Genomic DNA, 14,183 nt, shown 5'->3' with positions numbered 1-14,183 from the left:
ACCACGAACACTGGTATGATTCTGACAAATCTAGAAACACAATCAGGATAAATCTGGAACTTTCACGGTCGTAGGTTTCTGGCAGGACTTAGGGACGCAACTCTGCTTTCAAAACATTTTATAGTCGACATGTGGAGGACATTTCCAAATTTGTAGCATCGATGATAAAATGATGCCCGATGCATTTCCCTATTTGGACTTGTACCATAAGTTCCCGTGTTTTTTTAGGTGAACAATTGACTTGCCTTTGCATGTGTTTGTGACGGGTGCCACCGGTCTTGCTTGACACACTCACCCTTTAGCGAACACCTGGTATCACCATTATTTGATAGTGATTCATAAACACATGCCATGATATAGTCAGAATCGTACAATCGACAATTTTTGGCAAAGATTTGTGATGTATATGGAAAGGGATTTTTTCGCTTTTATTTTTTATCATTATGATCATCCTAAAAGACCACTGCCTGTAAAGCTCACCTTGAGGACGTATTCCATCTGTTTTGCCGTCATCTGCTGGATGGTAGGGACGCCATCCAGAGCGATCCGTGTCTCCTGGCAACAAAAGGAGATATTTTATGTCCAATACCTCTGAAGCACCTGAGACCAAATGTACCATAAATACACCATGACGTGGGCGTTAGTGTATATGGATGTTATTGACATTTACCGACGTGAATTCGACATCTAAACTTTATCACTGACCAAACGTGAAACATACCCAGCGTTAGAAATGGGCACTCGTCCGAGAGACTTTGAAAAACTGCCCGATAGTTAGGATACTGATATAGAAATTTGCAATTTTTAAGGGTTTTTGCTATATGTTATGGTTATTAAGACTAGTGGACTAAAACTGTTACTTTCTATCGCTCATACCCACCAGGTCATGTGTATTCAACGTCTGGATATATTACTGACCCCTGTAGATTCAACATCCAGGTCTAGTCGTTATTACTGATCGATCATAACTCGTAACGTCAAACAGGCTAACTGACCAAAACCGATTCATCTTTTACACATACCCGTTGCCCCAGGTGGATACAGCGTTTTGATGTGATTATAACACTTCGGGATATTAGTGAATGAGTATAGTTTAAAGCCGCTTTTACCAGCATTCCCTGTCACTTAATGTAGGAGAAAAGCCCGAAGTGATGCAGGTCTTAGAAGCTAGCCACTTTGGTGGAACACACGAGCACGGGTATGGAGCTGACAAACGTAGAAACATAATCATGTCAGCTTGATCTAGGGGAAAAGTCCGAAGTGGTGCACGTCTAACCATCACCACTATGCTGAGCACGGGTGACAAAACTAGAAACATAATCAACCGAACCGGGATTCGAACCCACAATCATGGGATTCTGGCGTTCCCAAGGGACGCAACTCTGCACAACGAATTGCGGCGCCTTATGCAGATGTGCCACCCGGGCCCCGTCTGGATATGACACTGAAAGAGACTTACCCCTGCGTTAATGACTGTATCGTAATCCTCGTCCTCTACCGCAAAACATTTGGCGTACGCATCCAACTTCTTGGGGTCGACCAGGCGGTAGTGGGACAGGAAGTCAATGTCACCTACAAGGTCAAGGTCACAAATTATATATGTTCACATACCAAACATAACATTCCAATGAAGGCACAAAGTCAGAAGGTTCTTGTTTGGAATTGGTTTACGTTTTTGGCACATTTACGACGCTGGTGGGGTCAGTGATGGAATCACATAGGCCACATGTATTGTTTGATTAGGAAGAACTACACGTTTCTGCAGACTTAATAATTAAACTCAGACTGTGAAATAATCGGTAGACTTACATACGTATAGTCCCCGATATAAAGATATAAATAAGGTCAAACAAAACAAAAATCTATTGAGGAACCCATGATGTATCTAGGCTCATGACTATTAATGTCAGGAACTAGGATAGGGGGTGAAAATAGGTTGCTAGAGCTGTGAAGGGGGTGTGAGTGGAATCGGATCTGTAACAGAGACTGAACAATTGGTTGAACTATAAATTGAGATATCGCACGAGGTACTAATTACACAATCTGCACCAGAAATCTTAACAGGCGACGTTCATTATCTCGACCCATAGCAAGAAAGGTCTTTGCATGAGCTTAAACAGAACTTTAGTGTCTTTCCCTAATCGCAACATTCGCCATTCCAAGGGTCATTTCCAGTTGTCATTTATTATTGAGTGAAGCCCACGAGCATGATATGGTGCTGACAAACCTAGAAACATAATCGGGGCGAACCAGGATTCGAACGTGGTTTCTGGCGTGCCCAAGGGACGCAACTCTGCACAGCGAATCGCGGCGCCTTAGACGACTGGGCCACCCGTGCCCCCTATTTATCATTGAGTTGGGTTGGGGGCTTTGGATGTGTGTGTGTGTGTTAGGTATGGCGTTGTGGGGAGGGTGGGGAGGGGTGGGTGGTGCTGCATTATACTTCGCCGACACCCTCGAAATACATGTGACATTTGACCATGACCCCCCTCCCTATAATAAATTACCAGTTCCATAATAACGCTCAATTTATTATATTTTTATTTGCAAAACTAGAAGTGTGTTATTCTTTCAAGGCACCTTCCTATAGTTATTATTCGTTTTGACGTACCCCTCTTTCGCTGTCATTTTTTCATCAGCCACTACTCTCATATAATAATATCGTCGACTCAAAGAGAGGTATCCCTAATAGTCATTATGGTTGAACGCCACTTTGAACAATATTTCAGTTATATCATGGCGTGTAAAATTAATGTGAGAGAAAAGACAAAATTGAAGGAGGTAAAGTTTTACAGTTTTGGTCGTGATATTCATAATCAATCCGAGTTGAACCCATGATCACAGATTTCTGGCGCACCCAAGGGACGCAACTTTCCACAATTTTTGCGGCGCCTTAGGCTACTGGGCCACCTATACCAAGATATCCCTAATGAGTCATCTCAGGCTATTCTGTGATGCAGACTGACCCTTCTCGTCCAGGTCTTTTGCGTAGTCCTCTCCGAGGTTGGACTGGTCCATCACCTTCTTGATGTGGTCAAGGATGGCCTGTCCACCTCTCCTCATCAACACGTTCACACGCCGGGGCCCGTGCACTGTGGGGACAATGATGGGTATAGGCAATATATCACACTGGGTTAAACACACTATAATATTTATGTTCATGTATGCTTGAGAAAGTTAACTTCTCGCAGTATTGACCGTCTTTAGCTATAGATGTCCTCTTAACCTACCTTGATCGAGGTTTTCATCAGTTGTTTTGAATCGTACAACTAATTGAAAATGAATTCCACTTAACAGTAGGTAATTTCTTGCTTCATGTGAAGATGGATCGTGTGCGAAGAAAATATATGTATCAAAACAAACTCACAGGTTGAAATATCCAAGTCACTGTCGTTGGCGAGGTCGTCAGTTTTGACGTCACTGTCGTATTCATCAAGCTTCTTTGTGCCAATCGTTTTCTTCTTGTCCACAATCTGGATCGCACCGCCAAATTTCTCCTACAAGAAATATTTATTCAATAACACAAAGTAGTAACATTTTTATTATAAGCTGCTTGTATGACCCAGAGATGACAAGGTGGTAGGATCTTTTATCTTTTAACTCTTATAACGATCAGACCAAAGAAACGAATTTATTGTTTAGTCTCGGTCGTTTGCTGTATATATCCTTATAACGATCTACGGTTATTACGAACTACAATAAGTGGTCCTTTTGAGTTCGTTATAACCGTAGTTTACTGTCTTATACAATCCGTGTAGATAATTTAGGCATATGGCCAGGACTTAAAGGCAGGGATAACGTGTTGGCTATGGTAGTCATGGGGTGTCCATTTACAAATTACGAGGTATCCTTTTTATACAGGCAATAATATCAATGATCATCCCCCCAAAAAACAACAAAAACAAATAAACAAAACAAACAAAACGACCTGACGAGGGAACTCGAACCCAGTTTTCTCAGTAGATATAAGTATGTCTCGAAGAATTCTCGAACCACGCGACATATATGTCTCTAAGCTGTTCTCCGTGGCCAAGAGAGCGGAAGGTCAGTGGTTCGAACCCGGCTGCGTCATACCAAAAGACGTTGGAATATGGGACTTGTTAACCTGACTTGCGTTCGGCGTCACGGTGATAAAACAAGGACTGGCCGGCTTGGAGTCAGTATACCGTGTCTGAGTAGGGTATCCATGTTAAACTGCGGCCTGGTATCTCACTTCGCAATTTCGTCGCTATATCAGTGCAATAATCTTAAACGCGACGTTAAACCCATTTCACTTCACCTCACCTTACCTCACCTCGCTTCACCTCGACTTTCAGTGTGAGAGGCAAACCATTAAGGTTTTAAAGGCAAGGACCGTTTTCACAAAACAATCTTAGTGCTACGATAGCCTTAGTGCTCTGCTAATTCTAGCATATGCTGCAAGCTCCCGTGTAGAGTTACTGCCACATACTAGACAGTGTGCTTAGTACCAGACTCAATCTGAGGCATTCTCTGCTTAATTAGGGTCGCCATTAACTGCTACTTGGTATACATATTCTAACAAAGTTTTATCTTTGGGACTTAAGACAAATCGTTCCAAGCCAGCTATTATTTAATTGTAATAGTCGAAGCCATGCAATAGTTATTTCCCAAATTTGCTTTCACTTTTGTAAAATAGAAACAAATTACCAAACTTGGGATAGTTATAAATGTATTATTTATACGTAACGTAAAAGGCGACTATGCTTGTCGTAAGAGGCGACTAACGGGATCGGTTGGTCAGGCTCGCTGACTTGGTTGACGCATTTTATCGTATCCCAATTGCTCGATTATTGACAGACCGCCGTCATATAGCTGGACTTTTGCTGAGTGCGGTGTTAAACAACTAACAAACAAACAATACATTGAAAGGCAAATGGGAATCTGCAGCACCTTCAACACTGATTCCATATTTGCATAGTCGGATACTAGTCTGCGGTTACATAACTTAGCCGCCTCTTCTATGAAGTAGATGGATGGCGCGTGTTAACTTGATAACAAGCTTGGAGACAGTGTGGACATACGGTCGGAACTGGACACGCTACCAACACCTTATTGTCATCATGAAGTCTATAAAAAATACGTTTTCACATTCGGCACGCAAAAAGGTGTTAATGCGGTTCAACAACTTCTGTGACTATGCACTGGCGCAATGCGTGGCTCGCTGTCGTATACATTTCATTTTACTGGAAACCCATTATACGTGGGTTGTATACTTTAACGTCACAGACGGGTGACATGTAGCCTTTATGAGGAACTGAAGCGTTATGTGTCTCGGGCTTTGCAAATTGATTATTCTCCTGCGGGTATTTCTTATTGTTTGTTTATAGCTCTTGCGAAACTAAGAACAGGTATGATTGACATTCTAACGACGATCCTGGCGTCACGTAGGTTTTATCATCAGTAGAAGTAAGCATTTCTTTTAAAACTGGAAGACAATAACAACCTATAATGATGAATAACAGAAATAGCTACACAAGGAAATGAAACGTTCTGCAAATTTTATTTCAACTTTTGTGCTTGTGGAAAAGTTTTAATTAGATCAAGTTTCATATGTTGATGACACTCTATACATCCCCACTGATTATATCCAACACTAAAAACACAGACACACAAACAGACACACAGAGAGACACACACACACACATACACATACACACATGCACAGACACACATTTCACACTCAGATACACACATCATACACACGCATACAGATACACACAAATACATACACACACCACATACACAGCCACACATACACCCAACACAGATACATACACACCACACACAGATACATACACACTACACACCGCACACAGATACACACACACCACACACACTCACACACCACACACAGATACATACACACCACAGAGATACTTAATCCAAACAGTACGCACACACACCCAACAGCTTATCCCCCCTCAACCCCAACCCCCCTCCAACCGCTTTAACCCCCCAGACACACACAAACCACTGCTTACCGCCCCCCCCCCACACACACACACCACCACACAGTCGCACCCATCTGCTTACCCCCAACGTTGCACACAAAAACCACTGCTTAACCACACCCCGTCCTTCCCACACACACCCGCGCACGCACGCACACTGCTTACCCTCCACACCACACAGTCGCACCCATCTGTTTACCCCAACGCTACACACAAAAACCACTGCTTAACCACACCCGGCTCTTCACACACATTACACACACACACACGCACGCACACACACATTAAATACACACATAGCACTTCTTAACCCCAAGATTACACACACGCACCCCGCAAACCGCCATCCCAATACTGCATGATGTGTACGTATACGTCTTGCGTTCATACGCATGCTCTTTGATCGGTTCAGGAACACTACCTTCAGGAGTCGGGCAATCTCATGTTTGGAGAGGTTGGGGTCAATGCCGAGTTTCCGGAGATCATCCGCGGTCAGTTTACTGAGGTCAATCTTCTTCTTTCCCTCCTTCAGTTTAATCTGCCCCTTCTCGTCCACCTCGAAGTAATCCCCGTCCGACTCCGCACCTGCAACACCAACCAACCAATTGGTCTTCCGCATGCTCTTAATGGTCTTCTCAAATGGCGTTACTGTTTGATGTAGCGATGTGTTCACGTTGGTCAACTCCATAGTCAACGCCATTTATGCTAAGTCAAGGCAGTCTGAAAAAGGTCGAATCTGGACCAGGGAAATCCGCGACCTGGCCAACGATCTATCATCATTTGGACACGTGAAGCCAAGCTCTAGCCTGGCCTGGCCAAGCAATAGAGTGCTGGGGTGTATTTTAACTCTGGGCCCGTAAGGGTTTTCACGAACGCTTACACATATATTGATATGAAGATTAATTTCACTCATATTACCACCTGTGAAGTCCATTTCTGCACCCCCCCCTCCCCCCCCACCGCTGTTCTAGTGCTGGGTACCGTTGTATGAATCAATCTTAGCGCTACGACTGTCTTAAGTCTATGTTCAGGTATGGGTGTTACGATCGCCTTAGCGATAAGATCGCTTCATACAAGGGCACTCTGGCATATTGCTGCGAAAAGCGGCTTTAAACTTCACTTACTATCATATTCAGGTCCGTATCTTCAACGATAAGTCCTAGTTTTTGAATCAACACATTACTCTATGTCTCCTTGGAGGAAATTAGCATCTGTTTCTATAAATTATTGCGTATTTATCCAGAACAAATTGAAATTGTCCTAACGTTGTCTGTATTTTTGTTGTGACATTTTTATTTAATGTGAATATATTTATTGACAGTACTCACTTCCTTTTCGTTTCTTCTTGACAGCTTTGACCTTTCCGTCGGCGTCTGCAGGTTAAAAGTGTCATACATGTAAAACACTTTGATAAAATACAATGACGTTTTGATAGATTTCCAGCAGTACACAACTGGAACAAGTAGACCCCGCCGTCATGGCAATACACACTTTGCTAATATCATTCATCTCTGCAAGTTAATCTCCTTACAGAGACACGGCGTCGCGTATGTATATAAATACTGACTGTAGATGTACATGTACGTGGTGCACAGAGCCTAAACATACACAAAATGTCGTCTGGAGCTTACCTGGCCATATGGGGACAAAACAAACCGCTTCCGTATCAATTTCCGTTTGTTTTGATATTGTGGTAAAGGGTACACATGGCGTAAGATAAATTCGTGTTAGGCTTATGCTTCGCGGAATACGTTTGATGAGCCCCGCCTGTCGTCTCGAGGTGCACGGAGTCACACAAGGTTTGTTTGTTTGTTTGTTTTTGCTCTCAACAATACTCAAGCAATATGGATTCAATCTGTAAATAATCGAGTCTGTACCAGACAATCCAGTGATTGACATCATGATCATCGATCTAGGCCAGTGGAATTAACCAAGTCAGCGAGCCTGGCCACCCGATCTCGAAGTCGCCTCTCATAACAAGCAAGTCGCCTTTTGCATGCATGGGTTGCTGAAGACCTATTCTACCCCGGATCGTTCATCAAACCGTATTCTCTCGCAATAACTTCAATCGCTTAATTTTACTTATATACAGTGGGACGGTCGGGTAGCCTAGTGGTTATAGCGCTCGCTCGTCACGCCGAGGACCCGGGTTCGATTCCCGACATGGGTACAATGTGTGAAACCCATTTCTGGTGTCCCTCGCCGTGATATTGCTGGAATATTGCTAAAAGCGACGTAAAACCATACTCACTCACTCACTTATATACAGTAATAGATGTGAACCAAAGATAACATAATTTATGTAATATTCTTCTTCACAACTGAGCTGCCGGGCACAAACTGTGTACACTTGGAAATTGTATGTGACCAAAACATTACCCACATTATGTAGACGCAAGGTAGGAAATACAAATATGATACCCGTATGCAATATATAGCCATTGAACTTCTACTACTACTACTACTACTACCACTACTACCACTACTACGACTACTACCACTATAACCACTACTACTACGACTACTAACTAGTACCGCTACTACTACTACTACTCCTACAAGACTACTAACTACTACCGCTACTACTACTACTACCACTACTAACTACTACCGCTACTACTACTGCTACCACTACTACTACTACTACTACAACAACAACTACTACTACTACTACAACCACTACTACTTCTACTACTACTACCACTACTACGACTACTAACTACTACCGCTACTACTACTACTACTACCACTACTACTACTTCTACTACTACAACTACTACTACCACTACCACTACTACTACCACTACCACTACTAACTACTATCACTACTACTACTACCACTACTAACTACTACTACTACTACCACTACTACTACTACCACTACTAATTACTACTACTACTACTACTACCACTTCCACTACTACTACTACTACAACAACTTCTACTACTACTACCACCACTACTACTTCTACTACTACTACTACTACTACCACTACTAACTACTACCGCTACTATTACTACTACTTCCACTACTACTACTACCACTTCTACTACCACTACCACTACTACTACCACTACTAACTACTACTACCACCACTACTAACTACTACTACCACTACTACAATAAAATAAAATAAAATCTTACCATATTCATACTCATATTCGGAGCCGCTGCTCTCCCCATCCTGAAACAGACAAGGTGATTTATACAAAGGTTTTCATGCTTACAATCCTGACAGGTTTAACAAGTTTTAGTTTGTGTTCGTTGGAAAGCAAATGCAGTGCCATTCTCTTACCTTTTTAATTCGTTTCTTGGAGATGATTCTTCCCTTGGCATCGTATTTCTATAACCAAAAAGATCGTAAAGCTTTAAAAAACAACTAGTGGATAGAGGAGTAATGGCGTTCTATGACTATGTCATTCGTGGTGCAGAGGTTAATTCTGGGAAATATAGGTCAAACAAAGTGACAAAGTAAAGATGCACGAGGACGCATCCGGGCATCACATCTAACGTGATGGTCCAGTGATACATCCACTTCACCCACACCAACGCCAGAGCACATACACACGACACTGCCAGTGATATCTCCCGCATATCTCATTCGCTACACTGCCAGTGATATCACCGGGATATCTCATCAACTACACGGATAATGATATCAGATGGATATCTCATCCACTGAACTGACAGTGACATAACCTGCATATCTCATCGACTAGACCGACGGTGATATCACCCACATATCTCATCCACTACATTGACCGTGATATCAACTGCGTATATAATCCACTAGACCGACAGTGATATCACCTGCATAATCATCCACTAGTCGGACAGTGCTAAAACCTGCTTATCTGATCCACTACTAGACTGACAGTGATATCACCTTCATATCTGATCCACTAGACTGACAGTGATATCACCTGCATAATCATCCACTAGTCGGACAGTGCTAAAACCTGCATATCTGATCCACTACTAGACTGACAGTGATATCACCTTCATATCTGATCCACTAGACTGACAGTGATATCACCAGCATAATCTTCCACTAGTCGGACAGTGCTATAACATGCATATCTGATCCACTAGACTGGCAGTGGTATAACCTGCATATCTCATCGAGTAGACTGACAGTGATATCACCCACATATCTTATCCACTACATTAACCGTGATATCAACTGCGTATATAATCCACTAGACTGACAGTGATATCACCAGCATAATCTTCCACTAGTCGGACAGTGCTATAACATGCATATCTGATCCACTAGACTGGCAGTGGTATAACCTGCATAATCTTCCACTAGTCGGACAGTGCTATAACATGCATATCTGATCCACTAGACTGACAGTGATATTACCTGCATAATCATCCACTAGACTGACAGTGATATCACCGGGATATCTCATCAACTACATGGATAATGACATCAGATGGATATCTCATCCACTAGACTGACAGTGATATAACCTGCATATCTCATCGAGTAGACTGACAGTGATATCACCCACATGTCTTATCCACTACATTAACCGTGATATCAACTGCATATATAATCCACTAGACTGACAGTGATATCACCTCCATAATCTTCCACTAGTCGGACAGTGCTAAAACCTGCATATCCGATCCACTAGACTGACAGTGATATTACCTGCATAATCATCCACTAGTCGGACAGTGCTTTAACATGCATATCTGATCCACTAGACTGACAGTGGTATAACCTGCATAATCTTCCACTAGTCGGACAGTGCTATCACTTGCATATCTGATCCACTAGACTGACAGTGATATAACCTGCATATCTCATCGAGTAGACTGACAGTGATATCACCCACATATCTTATCCACTACATTAACCATGATATCAACTGCGTATATAATCCACTAGACTGACAGTGATATCACCAGCATAATCTTCCACTAGTCGGACAGTGCTATAACATGCATATCCGATCCACTAGACTGACAGGGCTTTAACCTGCACAATCATCCACTAGATGGGCAGTGCTATCACCTGCATATCTGATCTACTAGACTGACAGTGATATCACCTGCATATCCTATCCACTAGACTGACAGTGCTATAACCTGCATATCTGATCCACTAGACTGACAGTGATATCACCTGCATATCTCATCCAATAGACCGACGGTCATATCACCTGCATATCTGATCCACTAGACTGACAGTGATATCACCTGCATATCTGATCCACTAGACTGACAGTGATATCACCTGCAATATCCCATCCACTAGACTGACAGTGATATCACCCGGATATCGCACTGCACTGACAGAGTTACTACCGGATATGCAATTCAAAGCATGCAATATCACAAGGATACGTCACTGCTTTAAGTGCACCTAATGGAGTTGCCAGGTAAATCCAGGTTACGAGAGGAACGTTAAATCAAGATATTTTTTTGTTTAAACTGCACAGCCCGTGACAATCGTATTGTAACGGTAAATCAAGATTACTTCTAATGTTTCAACCAAACACACAAATACAACACTTCGCGTATAGAACGTCTGTCCCGGAGAGCTGTCGGCGGTTCGATCCCCGGCTGCGTCACAGCAAAATACGTTGAAGGATGGGACTTGTTGTTACCTTGCCTTGCGCTCGGCATTGAGGAGATAAAACAAGGACTGGTCGGCTCGGAGTCAGTATACTGTGTCCGATTGGGGGTATGGATGTTAAACTATGGCATGGTATCTATAAGGACTATCATTATAAAACCGGCATTAATCCTGGCTGGTTGGCTCTCTCGCACACGCACGCACGCACGCACGCACGCACGCACGCACGCACGCACGCGTCGGTATATACGTGCAATAATCTCAGATGCGACGTTAAACCCGGTGTCACCTCACCATCTCCGCAACATATATACTTACATATTCATAACCATCTCCAGACCCTGGTCTGTGGCCTCCTTTCTTCTTCCTCCGGCCGGTCAAGTCATAATCTGTATAAGATTGTGGTCAAACATTAGCAAGACAAACGGTGTCCTTCAAATGCATGCGTTCGTTGTTAGAAGAGTGACAATCAAACCAGGTGACACAATACGTGGGCAACAGTGACTACATAACACATCCAGTAGTTCCTAAAGGTACAACACTATCTAGTAACCTCATGGTGTTGAAGAAATTAAGCAATTGCGCCTCTGAGTAAACTGTTTTGAAGAACCATGTGTACGTTTTCCGATTGTTAGTGTTTGTACCTTCAGGCATTAAGGTGAACGTATGTGATTGTTAGATTCACTGTGTATATAATTTCAGATACTTAAAAAATCACATTTAACTTAATTTTAAAGTATGTTTAACTTTTATGTGAAAAAAACTTTGTTCGCATATTATAGTGCACAAAATAATTAGAAATTATGAATATTTTTATGAATATTTTTTTTGTGAAGACTGAGTAAACATTTTCATACAAATATCCAAAAACATTTCATGATCCATAACTTTTGTGTTCGGTATGTTTTACATTAAACCGTTTAAAATGATTCTTTGCTTTTTTCAAACGTGCGAAAGTGTATATAAGTAATAAAAATATGACACAATTCTAACCGTTATTATGAATCATGCATGTGGGAAATGCCAGTGCAGGAATGATAATTTAGGGGGGTACGAACCAAGTTCTCCTCTTTGCATTGTAGGAACAAAAATGACTTCGCAACTGTTGTATACTCATTATTCAAATCAACGATGACCCAAAAATGTCCGACGCGAAATACTGTTTCTTTTGAAATGGTCGCGTTTTTGCTTGCATGATATGAAAATCCATTGTTTGAGTCAAAACGTTGGTTTTGCATCAAAGTACATGTGTGTCATCTTTGAAACAAATAATAAAACAATTTGAAATCAGTGTTAATTATGTAACTACTGGATGTATGTTAAAAATGTGTTGTTTATGTGTGTTGCTAGGCAATCGTGTCATGTGATTCACGCAGTACTTACTGTCATCACTTTCGTCATCACCTTCGTTGCCATCACGATTCCTGCGTCCTTTCTTCCTCCTAACGAATAGAGAGAAGTTAGTTGCTTTCAGTTCAAAACAGAGTGAGTGAGTGAGTTTGATTTTACGCCGCTTTTAGAGATATTCCAGCAATATCATGGCGGGGGACACCAGAAATAGGTTCAAAACAGAACAGTTGATAACAACAGAAATAATTTGTTTACTTAATTTGATACAGTTTTACGATTATATTAAGAATTGATAAAGAAATATTTAAAAGGTTAAATTAATAAAGTACAATAAAAATATAGTCATTCAATTCAATCATTTAAAACAGGTCAGCTGAAACAAAGAGAACGGAAATCAATCATATTATGCACTATGCTAAATATTTAAAACATGATCGCCATGCTTTGGGTATGTATACTACTAAGAAGTTAAAGAACACCCGATTGTTGCATATGACTATAGTTAATCTGTCATGGCGTGACACTGCAAACACGTAGTTTTTTTGGACGGAAAAACGACGTTATTTGGACGTTTTCAAACCATCGTTTTTCTGTCCAAATAACGTCGTTATTTGACATCGGAATTTACTGGGAGACATGACAGAGTAACTATAGCCCAATGGAAACATCGGGTGTTCTTTAACTTCTTCTCAGCAGTATATAAGCTAATGACCTTACTACACTTAAAGAATTACACACAAGCACACAGGCCATGTAATAGTCTTGTTAGAATAATATTAGTCTTAACATTAAAGTTAGTACTAAAACAAGTAGCGTCCTAAATTATACCCCACACCAGTAAACAGTGCTAAAATAGATGTGTTCTCCAGTGAATCATCCAGATCTAATTTTTCAACAATAAGTGACTGAATGTTGTTTTAGACCGTAGTGAGCAAATTCCAGCTGTATCCCGCCGATCTGACAATAATCAAAATTCGACCAGGATTACCAGTGGTCATTAGTATGAGCAACGATCCACGTCACTGGGGTAAGATGACACACTATCGACCAAGTCTCACGTTGTGACGACGAGATGTAAGTCGACTCTCACGACAAGCTTGGGTGGAACTTGGGGCCTAATATGCCCTTGGATCCCCAGGGAGTTAATCGAAATGAAACATGTTAAGCCATAACGATTGAAGTGTATACAATTACAGCAAACAAGAACAATAAGTTTCAGCATGCATCTAAGGTAGTATAAGTGTTACTTAATCACTAAATACATGAATCA

General features: G+C 41.6%; 1 protein-coding gene across 1 annotated transcript in view; it reads right to left on the bottom strand.

The window, feature by feature from the left end:
• LOC139445485 (titin homolog) overlaps nt 1-14,183 on the bottom strand; it is a 91,343-nt gene that overhangs the window by 17,042 nt on the left and 60,118 nt on the right. The window contains exons 15-24 of the mRNA XM_071226626.1: nt 12,947-13,005; nt 11,882-11,952; nt 9,269-9,316; nt 9,118-9,157; nt 7,301-7,345; nt 6,394-6,557; nt 3,368-3,497; nt 2,967-3,092; nt 1,460-1,572; nt 481-555 (exon numbers count right to left, since the gene is read on the bottom strand). Of these exons, the coding sequence (XP_071082727.1) occupies nt 481-555; nt 1,460-1,572; nt 2,967-3,092; nt 3,368-3,497; nt 6,394-6,557; nt 7,301-7,345; nt 9,118-9,157; nt 9,269-9,316; nt 11,882-11,952; nt 12,947-13,005 (871 nt within the window). The remainder of the gene's footprint in view (nt 1-480; nt 556-1,459; nt 1,573-2,966; nt 3,093-3,367; nt 3,498-6,393; nt 6,558-7,300; nt 7,346-9,117; nt 9,158-9,268; nt 9,317-11,881; nt 11,953-12,946; nt 13,006-14,183) is intronic.

Source organism: Haliotis cracherodii, unplaced genomic scaffold (assembly GCF_022045235.1).
Source record: "Haliotis cracherodii isolate W230 unplaced genomic scaffold, xgHalCrac1.p SCAF_6, whole genome shotgun sequence".
NCBI lineage: Eukaryota > Metazoa > Mollusca > Gastropoda > Lepetellida > Haliotidae > Haliotis > Haliotis cracherodii.
The sequence above is the reverse complement of the archived record's forward strand: the minus strand, read 5'-3'. Positions and strand labels throughout refer to the sequence as shown.